The sequence below is a fragment of the Hippopotamus amphibius genome, chromosome 5 (genome assembly GCF_030028045.1).
Source record: "Hippopotamus amphibius kiboko isolate mHipAmp2 chromosome 5, mHipAmp2.hap2, whole genome shotgun sequence".
Lineage (NCBI taxonomy): Eukaryota > Metazoa > Chordata > Mammalia > Artiodactyla > Hippopotamidae > Hippopotamus > Hippopotamus amphibius.
Window position 1 is genome coordinate 171,650,975 of NC_080190.1, and position 26,336 is coordinate 171,677,310.

The 26,336-nt window shown below is 46.3% G+C and overlaps 1 protein-coding gene across 7 annotated transcripts in view; it reads right to left on the minus strand.

Annotated features, from left to right (window-relative positions):
* Positions 1-1,745: 1,745 nt before the first annotated feature.
* The window catches only part of PTK2 (protein tyrosine kinase 2), a 235,689-nt gene continuing 211,098 nt past the window's right edge, over positions 1,746-26,336 (minus strand). For all 7 annotated transcript variants that reach the window (XM_057735053.1, XM_057735052.1, XM_057735051.1 and 4 more), the window contains 6 exons: positions 17,078-17,140; positions 12,276-12,315; positions 11,842-11,948; positions 7,649-7,804; positions 5,760-5,840; positions 1,746-2,992 (listed from right to left, as the gene is read on the minus strand). In XM_057735053.1, the coding sequence (XP_057591036.1) occupies positions 2,780-2,992; positions 5,760-5,840; positions 7,649-7,804; positions 11,842-11,948; positions 12,276-12,315; positions 17,078-17,140 (660 nt within the window). In that variant the 3' untranslated portion in view covers positions 1,746-2,779. The remainder of the gene's footprint in view (positions 2,993-5,759; positions 5,841-7,648; positions 7,805-11,841; positions 11,949-12,275; positions 12,316-17,077; positions 17,141-26,336) is intronic.

Below are 26,336 nucleotides of genomic sequence, written 5' to 3' on the forward strand. Positions count from 1 at the left end.
AAAGACGCTCAGTATCATGAACATTAAGAAACACAATTAAAATGACATGGAACACATATCTACTAGAAAGTCTAAAATTATAGTAAAAGACTGACCAAGCAATTACTGGTGAGAACACGGAGCAGCAGGCAGGCTTATGTGTTGCTGGCTGGAGTGTAAGATGGTATAGCTACATTGGAAAACAGTTTGGTGGTTCTTCATAAAGCTGAACACTTACCATAAGTTCCAGAAACTGTGCTCACAGCTGTCTGCCCTCGAGAAGCAGGAACACATGCATTTGCACATAAGTGTCCATGGCGGCTTCATTCACAATAACCAGGATGAAACAAACTCAGATGTCCCATCCACCAACAGGTGACAGGTGAACCGGCTGTGGCACGGTCAGACCACGGAGTATCATCAGAAATAAAGAAAGACAAACCCTGATGATGCAACAACACGGATATTCCAAAACATCACTGAGTGAAAGACCAGATCTATGGTGCGAGACCAGGCCAGCAGCTGCCTCGGTGCGCGTGGGGACCCACGGGGAGCGGGAGGTACACATCTGAGGAAAGTCACCCAGCTCTTCCTTCAGCGGGTCCTCACTGTGTGAATTACACCTCAGTGATGTTGATAAAAGGAAAGGAGGACTTCCGGGGTGCGGGTGCTGTCCTGTTTCTGAGTCTCAGTGTCAGTGACGTGGATGTATTCCTTTGTGAAAAGTTCAGTAAGCTCAATATCTATGTGCACCTTCCTCTATATAAATTACTCTTTAATTAAAATACGTTAAAAATACACACAGTTGGAGAAAGATAGAAGGTGAGGTTGCAAGCAGGCTCATATTTACTTTCTTTACTGTTTCTCCTGCCCAACGTGGACCGGTGTCAAATGCTGCGCACGGTCTGCCTCGTTAGGGCGCTGCTGTCTGAAGAGCGATGAGGCTGAGTCACGGGATGGCCCTCCCGACGGCCCCGGGGGCCAGAGAGCCAGCCTCCACCCGTCCTCACGGCCTGAATGGATTTCCTTTGGACTCACAGGACGTGTCGAGACTCACCTGCAGTTCCGGGTCCTCGAGGGAAAGTGAGATCATGAGGCAGAGGACGCGCGCTGAGGCCACGGCCCACAGCCCCGCCGCCGCACCCGAGAGCATGCGGAGCGCGTCACCGCTCACCCGGCTCGTTTCATTCACCCTCACGGTCACCATCTTAACAGATGAAGACGCGGAGACTCAAGGGCCTGAGAGAAACTGAGAAGGGCGACATCCTGACCGTCCTTCCAGATGAAGAGGACGCCACCTCCCTGAGGGGAGGGACCCTGCACACACAGGGATGTGCGTCTACCTGCAGACATTCCCGCGAGTCCCTCCACTGGGGGCGGGGCCCCAGCCCCTCTCCTTCAGGGTCCCCAACGCTGTAGACCCCAGCCCTGCGGCCCAGGGCCTCTAGCGAGATATGGTGGGTCTGGGGTCTGGCATGTGGACAGTCCCCTTGAGAGGGCGGGTCCCCGAGGCTGGGCGGGTGGCCGTGACACCGAGCCTGCGCAAGGAAGCCCTCCGGGCCGCGTGTCATGCTGGTGCGGTTTCTGCACTTAACTGTGAACTGCGACGGAAAGGGTAACTTATGCTGGGCTGTCCTTCTGAGCAGTGTCCTTGCCTTGTGGAGAAAACAAAGAACCGGTCCATTATTTTATCTGACTAATCACCTGAGAAGTTTTCAAAGGATCTGAGGGAACAGAACCAAAAGAAAGGATATTACACCAAGCACTTTACTGGTAACACCTTTTTAATAGGCCAAAGTAACTGTACAGTTCATTACATTCTTCCTGAGAATAATTTATATCCCCCAACAAACTAAAGGGAGGGCATATTTTTCAAAATTATTTAACAGACTGGATGGTAAAACTGGACACCCAAAAGGAAACCAAATCTCTGTTTTGCCCAATTCTCTCCTGGGAAGACAGACACAAGGAAGGGTTAGCTAACTCCAGTGGCTGTAAAATAGTCAACATGGCTTTAATCTTTCTTTATAAATTATATAAAAATGGAAAACAGGGATGGTTCCAGAACGTCTTCTCAATGCAGTTTGGAGGTGCTCTGGTACAAAGCATTTCTGCTTCCAAGAGAAATAACATCGCTACAAAAAACTGGCACATTATTCTGGTGAAAAAAGACAAAAGTTTTTAGTGTGTTCTACAGCTAGTTTCCAACCAAATGCTTCACATACCCACATGAAAGTAAAAGGCAGGAAAGACGAGAGGGGTGTAGTTTTTTTTTCTGAAATTACTCAAGTCTTCAAAATATAGCTTTTATATTCTTCCTTCGTAAAGTGGTATTAGCATATCGCGACTGAAGAGTGTTCTAACAACAAAAATTCCAGTCTGGATAGTAAGCCTGCAGTTGGCAAAGGAATTCTCAGCCCCTTGGGTTTCCTGGAAGCCTCCACTTCCTCCTCTCTTCTTCCAAAGCGCAGCCTGGCCAGTTCAGGAATCACCGCACCCCTGCCTTGGCCACTTCCACGAAAGCATATCCTGATGTGAACAAAATCTGTTCTTCATGATTTGTTAAAAGCTTCTCACGTACAATTTTTATTCTCAGAAAAATGCCACACTTTGGATCCCGGACTTCTCTGAACACCGTGATTAAAGAACCAAGACAGAAACAACCCAAATCAAAATGCGGTTAAACTTATGTGAGATTTTCAACCAGCTGTCAGTCAGAACGCTGGCGCCGTGAGCGCCGGCACCCGGCCGGGCAGAGCCTTGCTGCTGGTGGGGACAGGGCAGAGGGCAGGCCCCGCGTTCAGTGTGGCCTCGTCTGCCCCAGCGCCTTCAGTCTGGCCTGGTCGATGACATCCAGCAGGTTCTTGGCGTCCACGGCCAGGGCGTGCGCGGCCGTCAGCATCTGCTTCTTGTACTCCTGCTGCAGGCTGGTCATGACGTACTGCTGGGCCAGCTTCATCTTGTTGATGAGCTCCCCCAGGTCAGAGTTCAGCAGCTTCTGGGCCATTTCAATCTGCAAGGACAAGAGGGTCAGGAGAGCCGCCGGCAGCTAGCACTGGGGGCGGGCGTTCTTAGGTGCTTTTCCTAGGTGCCTCCAGGAGAAGAAACTTTCTTTCTTCCCCTTAAACAAGACAGCACCTGGTCTTCACTCGAGGCCCACACGCTTTCTACTGCATCTGCGCCAAGACCTTCCTTTGCTACACACGAGATGGTTCAAGGATTTCATGAGACACTCGCCCCACTTTGATGTAAACCCTAGACCCTTGCAAACGGATCAGAGGTGGGAAGTGGGGGCGGCGGTGGCGGAAGGAACCACAGGGTTAGAGAGCTCTCCTTGAAGGTGTCTCGTGATCCCTCTGACCTGTATATTCAACCAGCGATGATCTATCCACTTGCTCTTTAAACAATCAGTGAGCACTTACAAGGCCCTCGGAGTTGTGGACACAAGAATAGCCCAGACATGTCTGTGCTCAGTCTAGTGTGGGAGAAGCATACCACACACTGGAAAATCATGCCACAGAAATGGCCCTGGAGAGGAGCTGTTCACTCTTTGAGACGTGCAGAGAGACTCCACAGAGGAGAACTTGCCTGCATCTGGCCGAGACTGCATGAGCTGGCTGGCTTCCACCCGGAAGGCCACCCACGCTCACCTTGGTCCTGCTGAATGTGCAACAGGGAGGCCTAAGGGATTTTAGGAAGAGGAATAACATAACCTAGAGAGGGCGCTGGTGGCAGTGCCGAAGGCGCACGGGAGGGCGGGGAGAGCCCAGAGGCAGAGTGTGCAGTTGAGAGGCTGCTGTGATACCTCAGGGAAGAGGGCACGTGGTCGTGAGGATGGAGGAGCAGGGCCCTACATGAGGCCTGCGGGGGACATAGGCTGTCTGCACGTGTGTGCGTGCATGTGGGGCTCGTGCCGGGCAGGGTGGTGAGTGCACACTGGCCCTGCCAGCAGAATGCACTACAGTGGCAGACGTCCCGCAGAGAGCTGGTGCCCTGCACAGAGGGCGGGGGCCTCAAACATCTGGAGCTACGGGCGTGGGGAGGCCCGCCAAGGAGAACAGGCATCTGTAAAACACAAGTGGGGGCAGCAGAGAAGACCTGGGGGGTGGGGCGGGCGAGGCCACCAGGAGAGAGGCTCTGAAACTCCAGGGGTCTCGCCAAGGGGTCAGGACTTGGGGGGCGGGGGAATGGCCTCCGGGGACCCCTGGGCGGGTGCAGGAGAGAGCTGAGGGACAGCTGGAGCCGGAGGGTGGGAGGAGGAACAGGAGCACAGGAAGGAGCGCACTGTGTGCAGAGGAGCCAGGGACACAGAGCAGTCCTTTCAGGCTCACCTGCTAAAGTAGGAAGTTAGAAATGGTCCTGCCACAATATCCTTCCGTTAGGGCACCATTTACTTGCCTCTGGCACCTGGAGCTTCTTCACTTTGGGACAAAGTCCTTGCCCACCGTGGAAAACCCATGACATTTCTATTAAAGCAGATAAGCTAGCTAATGCCCTAACAAGAGAAATATAAAGTTACATGGTGACAAGAGTCAAAGGCATCTTCCAAGATGACTTCAGTGGTGTCGTGCAGGTGAACTGATGCCACTTACAGGAGACCAGCCGCGGGAGCCGTGCCCGACTGCCCCGCACATCCAGACACCCTGCTGGACGTGCTGCCCTCAGACGTGACCGCCCAAGAAGGACGGAGCATCACTGCAGAAGTGAAACCTCAGCCTGAGCGGGAGCAGGCGTGAGAATGCGCTTTTACAGAACATCCCTCAGCTCTGTGCCAGGGAGGCGCGGCAACACAGCGGGCCTACGCTCTGTCACGGAGGACAGCGAGGGGCTGAGGAGCTGTCCCAGGAGAGAGGCGCACAGACGCACCATGCGGTGCCAGGGGCCACGTGAGCCCTAGGCTGTCTCCAACCAGAGGGAGAAGCACTCCTGGGGCGACTGGGGAACCCAGCATACGACCTGCCGACCAGATGAGCATGCTGTCCAGTGTTATGTTCCAGGGCATGGTAACCGTGAAGAGGAAGAGAACAGCCCCGTTATTAGAAAACACAAGTGGAGATACTAAAAGTAAGAGGGCGTGAAATGCACAACCTGCTCCCAGGTGGTTCCGGGGAAGTAAATGTGCGTGCAGACAGAAAACGCAAACGTGGTCAAGTGGTCAAGGCAGTAAAACTGGGGTAAGGGTACGTGGAAATGCTTGGTGCTGTTCTCAAAACTTTTCTGTCAGTTTCAAATCATTTCAAAATGAAAACTAAGAAAACAAAAACAAACAGTGCCTGCCGCACTGAAGGACAGACCACACGCCCTGAGAGAGGAAGCAGAAGAGTGGACACGGGAGCTGGAGGGGGTGAGGCGGGGGACGAGAGCAGGGCTGGGTACAGACCCCGATGCTAAACCTATTTACTAGTTGAAAGGAATTTTTATATCGCTACTGTAAATGGAAAACCAGGGTCACTTACAAACTCACATTTTTCCAGAGGAACTCGAGGAAGGAGGGCAGGATCCCTCTCTCGGTGCATTTCTGCTGCCTCCGTCCTCACTCTGGGGGACTCCAAGGCAGCAGCAGCCCCTCACCTGTGCTCCCCACCCATCCTCACGGACGCCTGTCCTTCAGGCCAGGACCCCACACAGCGACACGGTGGCTGGCCGCTCCACGTGGCCCCTAAGATGAACGGCCGATCCCCAGAGTCCCCGACCCGGGGCCTGGCCGGAAGGTCACGCCCTGCAGAGTGGTCTCCGTGGCCCCCCACGTCCGCCCCACTGCCCTCTGGATGAGGCCCTACCTCTCGGTGGGTGCTGGCGGGCAGGACAGGGATGGTCTCATCCACGGTGGCCAGCAGCGTCCTCAGGGCCAGGCCGACTTCCTAACAGACAGGACCACAGCCAGTGTTAGGATGCACGTCAAGAAGTTTCACGCCAGCAGTGACAGTGTTTTCTTCCAGTTACATGATTTTTCATTTCCTTTTCACCACTTTAGGGAAAATTTCTTTTCTTTTCTTTTTTAAAGGAAAATTTTTGTATTTCTTTTTCACACTGCTGAGCCTGGTCTTGTTAAGTTATGAGGCGATCTCCCCCAGATTCAAATCTCTGAATACTCACTGCCCTGCTGCCCGAGGAACAGGGGAATGGAGGCTCATGTTAGAAAAGCTGGGGCTTCCTAGGTGGCGCAGTGGTTAAGAATCCGCCTGCCAATGCAGAGGTCACGGGTTCGATCCCTGCTCCAGGAAGATCCCACATGCCGCGGAGCAACTAAGCCCGTGTGCCACAAAAAAAAAAAAAAAAAAAAGAAAAAAAAAAGAAAAGCTGCGCAGACACCTGGGGAAGGCAGTGCTGGGCCACATGTGCTCCCTGACTCTCTTCTCTCCCCAGTGCTTTCCAAAGCCTCGCAGGGCCGCCGGAAAGGATACTAACGCTGCCACCCGTGGGAACACCAGGTGGCAGCCTGTGTGGAGGCCATTCTGACCCTGGGCCTTTGTCCACTGTGTACACAGAGCACAACAGCCCTCCCCTTGCCACCTGGAGCTTAAAGGGACCAACTGTGATTAAAAACGGTATGACGTTAGAGCTGAAATGTTTATCACTGTGGCTCTTACAGGTCACCTATGTGATGACTTAGGTGCAGTATGAATAAGACCACTAAGGACATGCCAGTTACCAACACTGGGTCAACAGACAAAAAGAGTGTCATTTTGCCAAAGCAATACAGTTAAAAAAGCAGCTTCTATATAATGACCATAAAAAAGTCTTATTGTGTACAAAATCCTGACTGCTTTTGCATATTGCTGAGTTTATTAGTACACTTTAAAAACCTGTCTGTGGTTCATGCAAATTCACCCTTAAGAACTTCAGTTATAACTGTTACAGGATTAAAGTCTAAAAAGTAAACCAGAGTGGATTAACTGTGCTTTCCACAAAACATCACAATTTCCAAGCCGCTATTTCACACTTATGGTTTAGAAGAAGCTGTCCTAGAGACTGCTAGTTGGTACACTAAAAAGGGTGTTCAACTCTGCAACTCAACTACAAAAAACCAAACAACACTATTAAAAAATGGATGAAGGACTTGAACAGACATTTCTGCAAAGAAGATACACAACTGGCCAACACACAAAAAGCACACGAAGAGATTTTCAGCCTCACCAATCGGCAGGGAAATGCAAATCAAAACCACAGTGAGATGCCACCTCACACACATTAGGATGGCTACTACCGAAAAACAAACAAAACAGAAAATAGCAAGTGTTAGTGAGGATGGAGAGAAACTAGAACCCTTGTGCACTGCTGGTGGGAATGTAAATTGATGCAGACACTGTGGAAACAGTATGCTGTGCCCTCCAAGAATGAGGAGTAGGACTACCGTACGGTTCAGCAGCTCCACTTCTCAGTAAACGCCCAACTGAAGCGAGAGCAGGGTCTCTAGGCGCCATCTGTCTTGGCGCTTTACCACCACAGCTATCTCCCCTAAGTCATCACAGCATCAGACTGCAAGTGTTCTTCTGCACAGATCGCACGTACGGGCAGTAGTTACTGACAGACTCTGTTGCCCAGGACATTCCAGGGTCAAGGTCGGGACCGCCAGTGGTCCCCGTGTGCGGCAGGCCCTCTGAAGCGTCAGGTCGGACCTGAGGGGCACGGGAACATCTCTCGCTGCACGCGACAGGGCTGCACTCACCTTTACCATGGGGACGTACTCCTCCGGCGGGGCTGGCTGGATCTTGCTGGACATCTCGATGACCGCTCTCACCAGGCCCGTCACGTTCTCGTACACCCTGTCATTGGACCGGTCCAGGTTGGCAGTGGGAGGGGGGCTGATTTCCTGGGGCTGAAGCTGCCAACACAGAAGCCGGTTATCTCTGTATCCTCCAGTAGGTGGTGGCATAGCACTGCAGCTTGGTTAGAAAGGGTCTTTAGAAGAGATCAAAGCACATCACAGACCTGACCTTGTCTTAGGGGACATGATTCAGTTTGAGGATGACAGTAAAGCAATTCATCCAACTGATAAATAAATAAGGCACATTTTTTTTCTAACTTTGAGCCCAGTTAAAGGAAATGAGATGGAATCACACACATCACACTGAGCCCCAGGTTCATTGAGAGAAGTGATTCACCATGCCCCCAAAATCATTCACCAAGGAGGAAGAATCCAGATGTTTTACGTCTCTCTGAGGACTTGGAGACGTCTGGCTAAGGGGCAAAGTGCTCTACGTGGAGACTAAAAATTCCCGTTTAGTGTGAATTTTGCAGTAAAACCTGTGTGGCTCAGCTTAGTGCCTTCAAACCTCCTAATGGAAACGTGTTCCTCTTATGACTATAAAAAGTGAACAAATGCAAGTCTTCTTTAAACAGACACCATCTGCGTGCAGAACGCTGCTGAAGTGGGGGCCGTGCGGGCGCTGCTGGGTGGGGGGGGGGGGCTGCTCCCTCACTCGCAGGTGCAATGGAGGCAAAACGAAGGAACATATGTAAAAGTGCCCATCCAGGGTCCGGGCACAGAGGGACTTCCACAACTGATATCCAAGACAACCTGAGCCCTGAAGGCTGCAGCAGTGCCTCTGGGGAGCCTTCAGTGTGTTTGAATTGGCCACCCTAGGCACAGAAAGGACAGTGCATGTCTACTCTGAGAAGACTAATGACAGCACCCAGTAGTTGCCATTCACGGACCTGCTGCCAGTGCTCAGGCTCAAATTCTAGGTGCCCATCTCTGAGCCCTGAGACAGAAAGGGATGGGAGCATTCCATCGCTGCAAAGATGTTCACGTCTCACTCTTGGGCAAATACAAACGCTGCCTTTGGTGACGAACCAAGCAAAAGCGCCCTCCCCAGGCTTCCCGATTCCTGGTCCAGAGTGGCATGCAGAGCGGGGTGTGATAGAGAGCTGGACAGACACACAGATACCATGTGCTTACCCTCCACGGCTATTGTCGAACGGAAGGTGAGGACAAGTTAAAGAAATTTATCAGAGAAAGGGAAAAAAGAAAAACAATATTAATAAAGGCAGCAGACAAAACCCCCATAAAAACACATGAGCAGAATGAGAGGAGCGAGTTTCTGCCTGTTGGCTCAGTTCGTGGGCCATCAAAGCGTAGCTGCTGGGCCGTCTGTTCAGGGCACCACGTACTCAGGAGGGGTCTGCCATGCACCATGCTAGTTTTCACGAATAAATGAGGAAAACAACATGCAAAGCCCGAGAAGGACAATCTGGCAGCCGTGCAAGAATCCAAAGAATCAGGGGTCTTTAAAAAGAAAGAAGGCATATCTACACTCGTATCCACAGAAAACTGCCCACTGGACTTCTGAGCGACTCAGGAGAAACTGCACACCCTCACTCCCTGGGCCTGGCCCCAACACCCAACATCCTTGGAAAATGGCCTTCGACCTCGCCGTCTTGCTGTGATAAAGATGCCTGGCTCAGGGGTGTGTTTAAAGACACCAGGAGCTTATTTTAAAGACTAAAACATAGAGCCCTTCATCTGAACCACTTCTTATGGTTGCGTTCCTTTACTTTAAACTTGAAATTTTCTTTAATGTTTTTTTCTCTACAGCTTAAACCAAGGCTATTCCACTGTAACATAATAGGCAAAGTTAACTGCGAGAAATATGGATTTCTTGACCTTTCCTTAGAATTGTCTGAAAAAAGTACACCCTTTGGTACAGAAGTTTAGCAGAATCCTAAATTCTGAGGTCCAGCCCTCCACACCGTATTTTCTGTGCACTAGAAAGAGGGAGCTTATTCAAAACAGCATCACTTCCAAGAGAAGACACGTCTGCATTTTGTTTTTTGCACTGAGACCCTGAACATGGCAGGAGGGCCAGTTCAAAGTGGATCAGTGGAACAGGCCAGGTTTCCTCAGGAGGTGTGGCAGCCGGGGCTCCATCAAGAAGAACAATTCTACACTCCAGGAGGTGAGGGCGGTTTGTTCTAACCTGTTCAAAGCCTCTGTTCTTTTGTATTCACCCTTTGCCCAATTCTTGCCACAGAAACACTGTCACGACACCTCCAGGGGCCATTCACAAGGACCCTCCCAAAGCACCAGCTCGGTGTGCGGAGATGGCTGCCACCGGTTCCCTATTTTCTGGAGCTTGACCACTTGGAGGCCCCTTGGTAGGCCGTTAGGACACAGCCAATCCCAACCACGTGGGGGGCCCTTAAAGACTGATAATTCAGAGCCAAAATGTAAAGCCACCAAGGAGAAACTGAGACTGATCTCTGGCTATGATCTGGATGAATTACTTCAGTTACACCCAGGTAAAGGTAAGCATTTCTGTGTTAGAAGAGGACTGTTCTTTCGGGCTGGATTTGACAACCTCTACCAAATAGATGGGTCATGAAGAAGTGGCAACATATACTTCACACTTACTCATTATGAAAAAGTTTTAACTGAGTGTATTTTAAGTAAGCATGCTCTTTCCATAAAGATTTCTACTTGCTCAATACCCTATTAACATGGGTATTTCCCAGTTACACTTACTCATGTGTAAAAAATGAATATAGGTCAGAATTCTCAGCTGGTATCTGATCCACTTTTAAAGTTGGCTTTTCACTGCGATACAAGCCATTTTGAAAGTTTCTTCTTTTGCTTATTAAAAATGAAAAAAGTTCATTAACCCAATTTCTCTTTCCTCTGAAAATGTGTGTCTAGAAACCACATTAGGAAGGCGTGTGTCCTCCTTTGCTCCTCTGCGGTGCTAGCAGAGTTGCAGGGAGGCTTCCCTGGGCCTGCAGGCCTGGGAGCTGGGGGAGCCAAGCCCCAGGCAGCCCCCCAGGACTAGCGCCCTGGTTTCCAGGAGCTGATGACCCAGCCCTCGGAGCAGGGGCGCCTCTGGCCCCATGGCACTGGTGCTAAGCCCACAGGGAGCAGACTGGTCCCAGACAATGCCAGCTGCGTCACTCCCGGTCACTGCCCTCCCAGACTTGCACCTGGAGATGACGTTTTCTCTGCCTGCAACAGCAACACACCTGCTTCTATCCAAGAATCAGTCCCTTGACTTTGGGGGTAAACAGAGCAGCAGCACATGACGTGTGTGGAAAGCCAGGTCTGCTACTAAATGCTGGTTCAGCTATGGGGAGGCCATAACCTTGAATGTGCCCTTTAACCTCTGGGAGCCGTGGCCGTCTCATGCAGCAGGTGGGAAAAAAAATAAAATCACTAATTCCGTGAGGCTGATGTGAGGATTTAAAATACATGGGGCAGGTTCTGCCACAGCAGTTGGCACTCAATAAAAGGTGGTTATTAGTGAAACAAAGCTTATCTGAACAGACCCCATAGCTACTGGATTCTAAGATGTACCTTTTTTTATGCACCACTAAGGAAAAAAATGCCAATTAAATGAACACACCATCTTGCTTTTAGAGACATTAAAATGTGAAGACAAAATATACCACTATTGAGAAGCAGGCTACGTACTGAGAGACAAGGGACCTAACGGAAAACAGAGTGTGCCCCTCTCCTTAAATGGGCACACGGAGGCGGTGGCTGCGGGCCCCAGCACGTGCTGCCTCACGCGTGCGCGCCCGCTAGGCCACACTGACAGAGCTGGAGACCCTGAGCCTACAGAAGGCCTCGCTTTCCCCACGCGTCCTGGTTTCATTCATTTGTAAAACCAGAAGCCACCCCAGCACTTTGTATTTCAAAGAAACGTTCTGTCTGATAAGAGGAAAACATCTATAGAAAGTCAGGATCAGACTGAGGCCCTGGAATCTATCACGTGAGAGAAAAACAGAGTTTTCCAGCAAAGTCTGTCCTGACCCAGAGAGGAGTCTAGAACCGACCAAGGAGCCCACCAATCCCACCAAGCCCTGACCCCTCTGCTTATCGCAGGGTCATCGCCTGGAGCAAAAGGGCTGCGCACAGGCTCAGGCGCTCACCTTGACACCCTCGTTGTAACTGTCCCCGGGGCTGCCGAGGCTGGCGAGGCTGCCCAGGTGCCCGGGGGCTCCGGGACGCGGTGGTTTCTTTGGTGGAGCTGTAGGATCTGGTAAAGGAATGCGTCCCATTAAGTAATGTAGGTTAATGGAAAGAATGGAAACTTCTCCCAAACACACACGGATTCATGTTGTTACAAGAGACGCTTATCTCGGAGAGGGCGCCCTACAGAGGCATTTCTGACGCATTAGCGCAATAGTTTGTTTTCCAACACGCTAGTCGTGGGCTGAATTGGGTAAACATCACGCCTGCTAAGGTCTGCAGGAGGAAAAGTGTTAACACACGATGAGGTTTCCCAAAGCTAAGAAACTGCGCATCACACCCCTCCCTCCAAATCACGCACATTTTGTGACACTCGACTCATGTCTTCATTTACCTGGTTTCCCCACAGGCTGGTATACGTGCTGGTTTCCAGTCTGTGGGACAAGAAAAAGCTGGGTCAGTGCAGCAGGCGCATAACAGGGTAGCAGCCTCCTCCTCCCACCCTTTCCACCCACCCCCTTGACACCTGTGCTAAATGCTGGGGTCCAAGGCCAATAAGACAGGGGAGGGGCCTGCCTTCAAGGCCTCAGATGGGGGTGGCGGATTAGGCTAAAAAGCAAATGATGGCAACAGGGCATGGGATAAGGGCTGCAAGAGAAGGAATCACTATGGGAACAGGTCAGGGTGGTCACTCCAATTTCAAATTTTCTGCAAAGAAATGATGCCCATGTTGGTTTGCAGTTCGGCTTCAGGAGTGTAAAATTTGTCTCCTGTGTCTGGAAACTCCCGCCCACCCCCCGCCCCTCTGATCACAAGAAGGGGTGCCGTCAGGGACAACGATGATGAGGTGTCCCAGCACAGGGATGTCTATGTTGTCACTGTCACCTGAAGGACCTGGTGTGACACCTCAGTTTTGGACAAGTCCAAAAAATAAATAAATAAATAAATAAAATTTATTTTATTAAAAAAAAAATGAACACACTGCAAACTTGCATATTATTTTGAAAATCCAAATAGTTTTTGTTTTTACTCTTTTTGTTTTAGTTTATTTTTTTTTGGCTGCGTTGGGTCTTCATTGCTGCAAGTGGGCTTTCTGTAGTTGCAGAGAGCAGGGGCGACGCTTTGTTGTGGTGCTCAGGCTTCTCATCATGGCGGCTTCTTTTGTTGTGGAGCACAGACTCTAGGCGCGTGGCTTCAGTGGTTGTGGCATGTGGGCTCAGCGGTTATGGCTCATGGGCTTACTTAGTTGCTCTGTGGCATGTGGGATCTTCCTGCACCAGGGGTTGAACCTGTGTCCCCTGCATTGGCAGGAGGATTCTTAACCCCTGCACCACCACGGAAGCCCTACTCTTTATGCACACAGATGGGATCCATTTCCACGAGGCAGTGACTAGTTTTATTAACTAGCTCAGACCTACTGACAGTCTACACTGCTTTCCAGCCAAACGCTTCTCCCTGAAACTGGGGGCCATTTTCAAAAGTGTTAAGTTGGAGCCCTCTGAGAAGAGGGTCACACCAAACAGTTATCTCAGCAAAGGAAAGACTGATAATTCAGTCTTCCTTTTCCCTCAGGGGAGGGAAAGCTGAGTAGTGTCCACTGTACAGACACCACAGCCTCTTCACCACTCATCTGGGGATGAGCACCTGGGTGCGTCCGTGTCTTGGCAATTATAAATAACGCAGCTATGAACACTGGGGTGCATGTATCTTTTCAAATTAATGTTTCTGGGTTTTTTTTTTTCTTCAGATATATGTCCAGGAGTGGGATTGCTGGATCATATGGTAGTTCTATTTTTAGTTTTTTGAGAAACCTTTATACTGTTTTCCACAGTGGCTGTACCCATTTACACTCCCACCACCGTACAGGGGTTCCCCTTTCTCCACGTCTTCACCAACATTTGTGTTCTTTGTGTGTGTGTGTGTGTGTGTGTGTGTGTGTGTTTTTGGGGGGCGATCTTTTTGATGACAGCCATTCTGACCAGCATGGGGTGATATCTCACTGTGCTTTTAATTTGCATTTCTCTGATTCGCCATATTGAGCATCTTTTCATGTGTCTGTTGGCCATCTGCATTTCCTCTTTGGCAAAATGTCTATTCAGGTTTTCTGCCCATTTTTTAATTGGGCTGTTTGTTTTTTTGTCATTGAGTTGTATGAGCTGTTTATATATTTTGTATATTAACCCCATATCCGTCATGTCATTTGCAAATATTTCCTCCCACTCAGTAGGCTGTCTTTTCATTTTGTCGATGGTTTCCTTTGCCGTGCAAAAGCTTTTACATTTAATTTGCTTCCATTTATTTACATTTGCTTTTATTTCCTTTGCTTTAGGTGATAGAGCAAAAAAATGTTGCTATGATTTATGACCAAGAGTGTTCTGCTTATGCTTTCCTCTAGGAGTTTTATGGTTTCTGGTCTTACATCTAGGCCTTTTAAAAATCTTAAAAAAATTTTTTTTTAGGTTTCCTTTTGATTCTGATCTTACATTTAAGTCTTTAATCCATTTTGAGTTTATTTTTGTATATGGTGCTGGAGAATGTTCTACTTCATTCTTTCACAGGTAGATTCCAGTTTTCTCGGCACCACTTATTGATGAGACTGTCTTTTCTCCACTGTATATTCTTGCCTCCTCTGCTGTAGATTAACCGATCATAAGTGTGTGGGTTTATTTCTGGGCTTTCTATCCTGTTCCACTGATCTATATTTCTGTTTTTGTGCCAGAACCTTACTGTTTGGACTACTACAGCTTTGTAGTATAGTCTAAAGTCAGTGATTCCTTCAGCTCTGTTCTTTCTCAAGATTGTTTTGGCTATTCAGTCTTTTATGTTTCCATACATATTTTAAGATCATTTATTCTTGTTCTGTAAAAAATGCCATTAGTAATTTGATAGGGATTGCACTGAATCTGTAGATTGCCGTGGGCAGTATGGTCATTTTAACAATGTTACTTCTTCCAATCCAAGAACACAGTATATCTTTCCATCTGTTTGTGTCTTCTTCAATTTCTTTCATCAGCATCTTATAGTTTTCTGAAAACAGGCCTTTTACTTCTTTAGGCAGGTTTATTCCTAGGTATCATTCTTTTTGATGCGATGGTAAATGGGATTGCTTCCTTAATTTCTCTGATAGTTCATTCTTAGTGTATAGAAATGTGACAGATTTCTGTATGTTAATTTTGTATCCTGTAACTTTACCAAATTCATTAAGGAGCTCTGGTAGTTTTCTGGTGGCCTCTTTAGAATCTTCTATGTATAGTATCATGTCATCTGCAGACAGTGACAGTCTTACTTCTTCCTTTTCAATTTGGATTCCTTTTATTTCTTTTTCTTATCTGATTGCTGTGGCCTGGACTTCCTAAACTATGTTGAATAAAAGTGATGGGAGTCAGTATCCTTGTCTTGTTCCTGATCTAAAAGGAAAATGCTTTCAGCTACATGTCATCTCTCCAATATAAGGAAGAAGCACCATGTGCAGAGATGTTAAATGGGGAATGGTGTGGTTTTGCACTTGCAGACTAAGGAGTGTCCAACACTCTGTCTGTAGCGCCCACTGTGCCAGCATATCTGATGGGAAATGCCAAACCTTTTTTTTTTTTTTTTCAAATTTTGCCTTTTTATTTTCTTTACAGTGTCTTTACAAGAGTTGAAGTTCTTTAATTTTGTTGATGAACAATGTATCAATATTGTCCTTTGTGGTTTATGCTTTGGTGTCCCTTTTCAGAAATCTTTGCCTAACTCTAGCCATGAATATTTTCCTATGTTTTCCTTTTTAAAATTTCATAGTTTAGCTTTTACATTGTTCTAGTTGTCTATTTCTGCATAACAAAACATACCACAATTTAGTGGCTTTGAACAACAACAATATTCATTTGGCTCACGAACCTGCAGTTTGAACCAAGCCTGGTGAGAATCACTATGTCTGCTCTACTCAGTGTCAGTTGGGGTAGCTGGAAGGCCAGGGCTGAAAATCATCGAAAGTTTCATTCACTCACATGCCTGGTGGTTTATACTGTCTATCAGTTTGAATCATAGCTGGGGTTATTGACCAGAACAATTACATGTGGCCTGGACTTCCTCACAATATGGTGGCTGGCTTCAAATAGCAACATGAACAAAAGGGCCAGAAAGAAGACATCACACATCTCATGACCCTGACTCAGAAGTCAGGCAGTCACCTACATTCTCTTCTTAAAGTAAGTTACTAAGGTTAGTCATACTCAAAACTGGCCTATATTCAAGAAGACAGCATTTTGAAGGAGATTAACTTCACAGAGGTATTTAAAACCACTATACTTTCAGGTACAGCTCCATTCTGAGTTTTGTTTGTTTGTTTGTTTGTTTTTGTTTTTAGTATAGTACAAAGTAAGAGGAAACGCCAAACCTTTACATGCTGGTGACTGAACACATCTTCTAGAGGCCAGATCTTAGGGGCAGCTGGATTTTATAGCACAGACTAGGGAAAACTATGCATCTCAGAGCTGGATGACGACTCAGTCTCATGTATACATGTAGGTATGTACGCATGCATGCATGTGTGTCTAGAAATGAAATGGCTTATTTCTATCCAGAAGCTTTATTAGGGTGGAGATTTAGCTCCCTAAATCCGTTACCTGGCAAGTGCAGATTTCTCTTTTTTACTGGGAATTTCTTTAAGTTTTAAAGAAGTCTGCATTTACTTTAACCAGATATCCGCTGATGGAAATCCTAACAAAACAAAATTTTAACTACTCTCTCCTGAAGACCAGGGAATAGTTCTAGTATGCTTTAAATATATTTGGAATAATAATAAACTAGGTCTTTAAAGAGAATTTCAGGCATTTCCCCCCATAACACTCAGAAGAAAAAATTCTTGCTTGAACAAGTTTTCTGTGACTGTGGAAACTTTTATAAAACATGAAACAAGAGTATAAAAATTTGGCAAATGACAACTTGTAGCAACAGTTAATGTGTGTACATACTTCTTTAGGACAGAGAGTTCAGCTTATTTTTGAAAAAAGTGTTTTAGTAACAGGGTATAAATTTCTCTAGCTGAATCTGCATGCTGCACTGTGTGCCGTAAGTTTTAATAATATTGGCTAAAACATTGACTTTAGTTACAGAATGAATCACTGTGTTCCACACAACAAATACTAGTAAGCCTGGGATACCCCAGGACACAAAGTGGTCCAGATCCTGATGAGAATGCAGGCAGCTGCTTACCGGGCCCTGAGGACCTCCATCCTCCCTGTCCACACTGCCTCGAGAGAGCCGCACGTCAGGTTTCTAGAGAAAGGAAAGCAAACCAAACAGTTTCATAACCACGGACATAGTTCTGTACTGTTTCTTCCTTTTGTACCACAATTGTCCTCTGAGTAAGAAGAGTTGAACGTTCCCCAGTTTCAGAAATATTCTCAAAACCCAGTGGTGACAAGCCCAGGTCAGCGGCCCCAGCAAAGCCCCTTTCTCTGCACACGTGCACAGCTAACAGGACTGGCATCCGTACCCTGGCCCCATAAGACACATAAAGATGTGCACTTCACCTCTCTTCCTAGCAGCAAAGCGACTCTTCTTCACTGAGAAAATCCCCACCCAGGAGGCACCAGCGCCTGCTTCCTGGCAGAGTGAAGCTTATATGCACTTGGCTGTCTTGCCAAAGCAGCAGATGGTCCAATGACAAGTTCCCCCCGCCAGAGTGCACCCAGAATACAGAAACCAAACAGAGAAATCCCGACTTAATATAAATAAGAGTAAATGAATTTCACTAACATAAGACTAAACAAAGTAGGCCACGTGCTTGGAGTTTGGTAGGTTTTCTCCTTATGAAAGTAACGTTGTGAGGTGGCCCCAGCCTGCCCAACAATGGCACAGATTTCATGGACCCCCAGGCAGTCACGCCAACTCCTACCCCCACCCCCACCAGGCACACTGGCCAAAGCCCTTCTCGGGGTCCGTTTCCCTTGTCCTCTCCAGGCTGACCTTAGTCATTTCTTAGTCTCTGCCAATCTACTGTATCTTAGAGAGACCCACTATTTGGCAGAGATCATGCAGTAACAACCTCCCTTGTTAGACAACATCTTGACGTCTGATTTGTTGCCCTTTCTACACCTGAGGAGGGCCTGGCACTGAGGACACCATCCATAAGCACCTGTTGTGATGGTGATGGAGAAACGAGCCTTGTCTCTCCCTCCTTTTAAATGTCTGTTCTCAAAAGTGAAACCATGCTGTATAATTTCATAACCTTCATATAACATTATACAGTGGAAACTGGTAAAAATGTTAAAATACTGCACAATGTTCCAGAGCATGAATGTTGTCTGTCATACACAGAGAAAGGTAGAAGCAGCCTGGACACTGGCCCCAGCCATCAGGGCTCGGCCAGGCTCCCACCATTTCAAGCTGTGTGACCCAGGCCTCAACTTCTTCATCTCTAAGATGGGGCGATAAAAGCTCCCACTGTGCACTACTCCAATCCTTGTTAGGATTAAACGAGTTAATATTGGCAAAGTACTGAGTCATTGCCATGTACGTGTCAAGTAATGCAAACTGTTCTCCTGCTGTCTGTTGAACGTTTGGGCCATGTCCAAAATTTCAGCTGTATAAACAGGCTGTGAATGAACACTTCTGTATACAAATTCTTGACTGAGTTCCTGATTAGTTCCTGGGGACAGATTCCTAAGAACTGAGTTACTGAGCCGCAGGGTTTAAACATTTGGAAAACTGAGCTGCCAGGCCGCTCCCGCCTCTATCCGTGATGCGCTGGCCCCCAGCACTGCTGGGCTTCACTTGAGACTTGTGGCCCATCGATAAACAGAAGGCCGCCTGTTGTAATCTGCCCCTCCCCCTTCCCTACGCAGCAGAAACTCTCTGCTTCCTCTCACTACACAGATGCTAAGCTGCCTTCCACAAAGGACTTCACCTCTCCAAACCCATTTCCTCACCCATACGGTTATTATAAGGACTAAACAAGTGCCTGGCATGGAAATGTGCACATATGAGATGCTTAGTAAATATGTGCGGAGGGAATGCATTAATAAAAACGCAAAGGAGAAAAAACTTCACAGAGGGGGAACGTGGAGCTTAGGAAGGCAGAACTGGTTGTCAGAGGCGACATGAGCTGGATTCAGTCAGGCAACAAACATTTAGTGAGTATCTTCTATGTGCAGAAAATACTTCATTTACTGTTTTACATAAACAAAAGCAGTTCATATCTACTGTTTGCTTACAGAGTAAGGTGCTGGATTTCATGTATTTACCTGAATTATCTACTTTTACTTTCATATAAAATACATGGAATGACTTACTTTTCTTTACGCACAATAATTCCCGTGTTACACTTCTCCAAAGACAGAGTTTCAATCTTAAACGAGGCCTATCTATATAAAGTCCACTTGCATTTCATGAATAGAAATACTTAAGCATTTTCCTCATATAGCCGACACAGCCTGTCTGAATAAAAGTGTCGAGTTGGGAATTAAAGAGCAATCTAGCCAAAGACAGCCTGTCAAAAAGAAGAGATTCTATTATTGCTTCTGCTACTGGGTGAAACTAAATTCTCCTATTTTCCCTGTACAGAGTATTCTAGATCTCTAGCCCTCTGGGTCCCCCAGCCAGGCCCAAGAGTAGCCTGGCAATAGCCCCGTGCCCCTCTGGGACTCACAGCCAGCCGCCCCAGGACCCGGCCCCTCCTATCAGCAGGCCAGCAGCCACTGCACAAGGCAGGACCAGGCAGCCAACAGGGCAGGACCAGCCACACCCACCAGCTGCCCACAGTAGCTGGCCCAGCCCCAACAGAAGGACCCATACAACTGACACATGGGACAGAAGCATACAGCTCTGGTGGCCAAGGGGGAGGGGCTGCCAGGTTCCGTGGGACACCTCTTACATAAGGTCACTTCTCCAAGACTGAAAAATGTAACTGACCTTCCTAATACATAGAAATAAACACAGAGAATTAGACAAAATGAGGAGACAGAAGAATTCAAAGTAAAAGAATAAGACAAAACCCCAGAAGAAGAAGTAAGCAAAGTGGAGATATGCAATCTACCAAACAAAGAGTCCAAGGTAATGACCATGAAGATGCCCCGCAAACTTGGGAGAAGAATGGGTGCACACAGTGAGAGTCTCACAGGGCTGAAGACTATAATAACTGAAATAAAAAGTACACTAGAAGGAATCAGCAGTAGATTAGATATAGAGGAATGGGGAATGGATCAGTGACCTGGAAGAAAGAGCAGTGGAAATCACCCAAGCTGAACGGAAAAAAGAAAAAAAAAAACAAAAAAAACAAAAGAGGAATACTACCAACTATAAAATAGATAGCTAGTGGGAAGTTGCTGTATAACAAAGGGAGATCAACTCGATGATGGATGGTCTTAGAGGACCAGGACAGGGAGGGTGGTAGGGAGTCACGGGAGGGAGGGGATATGGGGATATATGTACAAATACAGCTGATTCACTTTGGTGTACCTCAAAAACTGGTACAAGAGTGTAAAGCAATTATATTCAAATAAAGAGCTAAAAAAAGAAAAAAAAGAGAGGATAGTCTGAGACCTCTGGGACAACATCAAGCTTACTAACATTCAAATGTTAGGGGTCCCAGAAGGAGAAGAGAGAGAGAAAGGGGCAGAGACCTTATTTGAAAAAATTATAGCTGAAAATTTCCCTAACACCGGGAGGGAAACAGACACCCAAGTCTAAGTACAGAGCAGCCCACACAGGGTGAACCCAAAGAGGTTCACACCAGACACATTATAATTAAAATGGCAAAAACTAAAGATAAAGAGAGAATCTTAAAAAAGCAGTAAGAGAAAAGCAACTAGGTATCTACAGGAGAACTGCCATAAGACTATCAGTTGATTTTCAACAGAAACTTTGCAGGTCAGAAGAAGTGGAACTATATATTCAAAATAATGAAAGGAAAAAACCTACAACAAAGAATACTCTCTCTGCCCAGCAAGGCTATCATTCAGCTTTGAAGGACAGATAAAAAGTTTAACAGACAAGCAAGAGGTATAAGAGTTCAGCACCATAAAACTGGCTTTACAAGAAATGTTAAAGGGACTTCTCTAAGTGAAAAAGAAAAGACCATAACTAGAAATATAAAAATTATGAAAGGAAAAATCCATTGGTAAAGGCAGACATACAGTAAAGTTAGTAGATCAACCACTTATAAGGCAAGTAAGAAGGCTAAAAGACAAAAGTAAGAAAATAATCTAATCCACAATAAGTAGCTAAGGGATACACAAAACAAAAAGATGTAAAATATGTTAACAACATTAAATGTGGAGGTGGGGAGTGAAAATGCAGGATTGTTAGAATGCATTCAAACTTCAAAGAAAACCAATGTATATATATATATCATATATATGTATATGACCACATATATATATATGTTGTTTAATAGGAGTTTCATGAGAACTACAAACCAAAAGTCTATAGTAGGTACACACACACACACAGAGAAAGGAATCCAAACATAACACTAAAGATAGTCACCAAATCACAAGGGAAGAAAGTAAAAGAAACAAGGAAAAACAACAATAAAACCCTACAAAAACAACCAGAAAACCGAACAAAACTGCTAGTATGTAGTAAGTACATACTATCAATAATTATTTTACATATAAATGGACTAAATGCTCCAATTAAAAGACAGAGTGGCTGAATGATAAAACAAACAAACAAACAAGACCCATATAAATGCTGCCTATGAGAGACTCACTTCAGTCTTCAGACTCCCTGCCTTCAGAATGACTATACTGCAAAGCTACAGTCATCAAAACACTATAATACTGGCACAAAAACAGACACATAGATCAGTGGAACAGAACAGAGAGCCCAGAAATCAACCCAACTTACATCATCAATTACATGATGGCAAAGAAGGCAAGAGCATACAATGGTTGAAAAGACAGCCTCCTTAATAAATGGAGTTAGGAACACCAGGCAGCTACATGCAAAAGAATCAAACTGGACTACTGTCTCACACCATATACAAAACAAACTCAGGATGGATGTAACACCTGAAACCATAAAACTCCCAGAAGAAAACATACACGGTACGCTCTTTGACAATATCTTAGCAGTATTTTTTTGGATCTGTCTCCTCAAGCAAGGGAAACAAAAGCAAAAATAAACAAATAGGACTACTTCAAACTAAAAAGCTTTTGCATAGCAAAAAGAACTGTCAACAAAACAAAAAAGGCCGCCTACTGACTGGGAAAAGATATTTGCAAATCATATATATGTTAAGGAGTTAATACCCAAAATATATAAAAAGACCTCATACAACTTATCATTTAAAAAAAAAATACAAACAAGCCGATTAAAAATGGTCAGAGGACCTGAACAGACAGTTTTCCAAAGAAGACATGCAGATGGCCAATAGGCACACAGAAAGATGCTCAACATCACCAATCATCAGGGAAATGCAAATCAAAAGCACAATGAGATATTACCTCACACCCGTCAGAATGGCTATTATCAAAAAGACAACAAATCATGTGTTGGAGAGGATGTGGAGGAAAGGGAACCCTTGTGCACTGTTGGGAATGTAAATTGGTGCAGCCACTATGGAAAACAATGCGGAGGTTCCTCACAAGTTAAAAATAGAGCTACCACACAATCCAGCAATTCCAGTCCTGGGTATTTTTCTGAAGAAAATCAAAAACTAATTTGAAAAGATATACGCACCCCTATGTTCACTGCAGCATTATGTACAATAGCCAAGATATGGAAGCAACCTAAGTGCCCATTTATAGAGAAATGGAAAAGGAAGACGTGGTATATATACACAATGGAATATTAGCTGGAATAAAAAAAGAATGAAATCTTGCCATTTGCAGCAACATAGAGGGTATTATGCAAAGTGAAATAAGTCAGCTGGAGAAGACAAATACTGTATGGTTTCACTTATACACAGAATCTAAAAAAAAAACCCCAAAAGCAAAAACCAAATGAACAAACAAAACAGAAACGGACTCACAGACACAGAGAATAGGTGGCTGCCAGAGGGGAGGGGTGGGGGGATGAGTGAAGTAGGTGAGGGAGATGAGGAGGTACAAACTTCTAGTCATAAAATAAATAAGCCAGTGAGATAACATACAGTGTGGGGACGGACTACAGTGGCTACAACTATAGCACTTCTGTATGGTGACACATGTAACTAGACTTACACCATCTTGTGATCACCGTTTTGTGATCAACATTGAATCACTATCTTGTACACCTGAGACCAACAGTATTCTAAGTCAATTATACTTCAAAATAAAGTATTCTGGACCTGAAGGCAGTAATACTAAAGACAAAAATGAGGCAATTTCTATTTAAAAGCTTACACAAACGGATCGTAGACATAAAGAATGTCTGGGGCTATCTGATTATCTTCCCCATCAAGTACGCATTTTCTTCCTTTTTTTCAAATTTAGGTATAATTTCTATACAACAAAGCCCACAGATCTTAAGTGTAAAGGTCAGCACCCTTCCCAACACGCCACTCCGATCAAGACACAGAGCAGGTAACCTGGCAGGCTCCTGCAAACCGCTGCCCAGGGGAGACCCGCCTCCAGCCTGCCAAAGGGCCCACTCCCCTGACTTCCAGCCCAGGTGACTGTTTCTGAATTGCATACAAATGGGTCCTCTGTGTCTGGCATCTTTTGTGAACATCCACCCCAGTGGTTGTGTGTAGTGGTTTATCGTTTTTGTTGTTGTGCAGCATGCCCTTGTTGCATCCACTCTGCTGTTAACGGGCAGGCAGGTTATCCCCAGTTCGTTCCGTGCAGGCATGTGTATTCCCTTTTCTTAGGCAGGAGGTGGGAGCTGAAGGCACTGCTTTCAGTTCTGGGGACACAGAGGGCAACCGCTCAGGCTTAGAGTCTAGTCCCATGTTGCTTTCGCTCTAGAAAACTTCAAACCTAAGGCTTTCAACTCAAAGTCCTTTCCCCTTGCACTACACTGTCTTCAAATCTGGACCATGAAGACACATGGGAGGGATGTGGCCTAGCTGAGAGCAGAGTCCCCGTCTTGGACTCTCTGACCCCGTCCTGACGTTCATCTTTCATTCCCACTGACTGGCTCTGCTGCGAAAGGGAAAAACAGCTCAAACACTCATTTCCTTTCTCAGGACACAAAGCAGGCTTTATATACTCAAAACTGTCTCATTTTAAAATTAAAATCCTATCTTCAGCACAGCCCTGTATTAGAAAATGACTGTAAGCACAGCAATAAAAATAAACAAGTAACACAGTTACTCTCTCTTTAAGCAGCACCCAATAGCAAAGAAAGTCCTCTCAAAGGACTGAGGTTCTAGTCAAGGCTGCTGGCTCTCTCTGGCCAGTTTGCAAGAGAGCTTTTACAGCCGTGGATTCCCAGGCACAGAGCCGCCTCAAAAACCATTCGGGCTGCACTGAGATCAGAGAAGGGGGTGCGGACACCACAAAGACCCCGCGCCCTAGGTCACGGCTGTGCACCCCAGGGGTAAGAACCTGCTGTATGTGTGCCGATGGAGGGGTGTTTGTTATCTGCCGGATGCTCGACTCTCCAAAGTGCTGGATAAAAGTGACCTCACACAAGGACGTAAGTCCTAAGACAGGAGGCTTCAATAAGCAGCTGTTGATTCTGATCTATTAGAAAAAAATCTGGGAAGCGCTACTGACAAAGCAACTTTTATTTTTCAAATAAGAACATGACTCTTTCACCCACGTGCAAGCTGACCTCACGGAAGGGAGCGGCAGGGCTGCTCCCAGCACAGTCAGAGGACCAGGGCAGGTCAGGAATGATTTGTTGTTACCAGGTCATAACGAGACAGAAAAAGGGGATGAGCATCTTTAGAAATTTCTGGAGCAATCTGAAATAGTAACTTTCAGGGCTGTTGGAGCTCATAATAAAAGTTTGTATACCTTTTCAGAAATTTCCTTTTCTAGTAACTGCTTTAGGAAAAAAAATAGAAACAGGTCCTCCTTCACTGATAGCTTGGGAAGCCTGCACGGGGAAGCACCTCGGCCTAAAAGGCTGCATGTCCTGTGCACAGATTCTGCTTCCTTGGAAAAAGGAAGCAGACACAGTCAGGGCCTTGTTGGCCAGCTGCTAAAAATAACCTACTTACTGGAGCGCTAACAACAGCAAAAACGAATTAAGGTTCATGGGTAACAAACCAACCCCGCTCCTGTGTGGTGCCTGTGATGCTCCTTTGCAGAATGCCCCTGCAAGCGACTAAAATCTCTCACCCCATCTATCACTCTCGTCTTCTGTTGGGAGTGGCCTGAAGGTGTTCTGGGCGAGGTATACGATCTAGGATTCTAGACTCTCATAAACGCAGAGCTCACAGCTGCTACAGAGAACAAACTGAGCGATAAAAGCCCTTGGAAAAATTAATGGTGTATTCTTTACCCTCTCCACTGTTTACACGTTACACATTCAATCCCTATAGAAAAGTATACTCGCATTTTACGGAGGAAATTATAATTATTTTACAGTTTAGCAAATTACAGCATAAAGATGTTAAACAATTTACGTAGGGCCACAGGAACTAGGATGTTACATTCTTCTCTGGCTGACTCCAAAGTCTAGGCTCCTGCACTTGGTGCCCCCTTGCCCCAAAATGTTCTTCAGCTGCTCAGCCTGCCCTGACGGCCCTGCATGCTGGGCCTCCCCTGTGCTTCGTCCTCTCTGTCACAATCGGGGCTGACCTGGGGGGCTGGGCCTCAAGGACAGGAAGGATAGAGGGCCCCAGAAGGTCATCCTGTGGTGGCCACTGGCCGATTTTAAGTCAGAGAAGGACAGGATCAGATCCGAATTTTAGAAATATCATTGCGGCTGTGGCATGAAACACAGCCTGGACAGGAGAGGATTTCAGAGAGACTCCAGGTTAAAAGGGTGTGCTTGCTCTCAGCCCTCCACCTAACCAGCTACCTGACAAACCGCCAGGTCAGATGGGGCAGGGATTACTCAACTTCCGACATCAACAGTGTTTTGATCGTGAAACTATTAACAATGACAATAATAACTGTTCCTGTGTATGAACATCGATAGGAAATTCTAATAAAACATCACAAACAAAACACACCAGGACCTCAGAAGGATGATCAACCGCCACCCACGCCATCTCCTCTGGAACGTGGTTCCAGCACAAAACCAAGCAAAATGCTTCACATAATTCATCATGTGAAACCTTCTCAAAGGTTTGAAAAGTTATTTTTAAATATAGAGCCGACATTATACTTAATGGAGAAAACTATTATAGACGTCATCTTTAAAAATAAAATCAGGAAAAGCAGACAAGAACCAATGTAGTACAAAAGTTGGTAAGAGATGCTTCAGGGGCAACACGGGACACCTAACTGAAAATGAAGAAAAAATGTCTTTAAAAAGTGGCAACTGTGCATTCAGAAAATCCAAGGCAATCAGTCAGGAAAATCCCATGTGATAAATGCTATTATATACAAGATAATGCCTAAAAATCAGCAGCGTATGCATACACTGA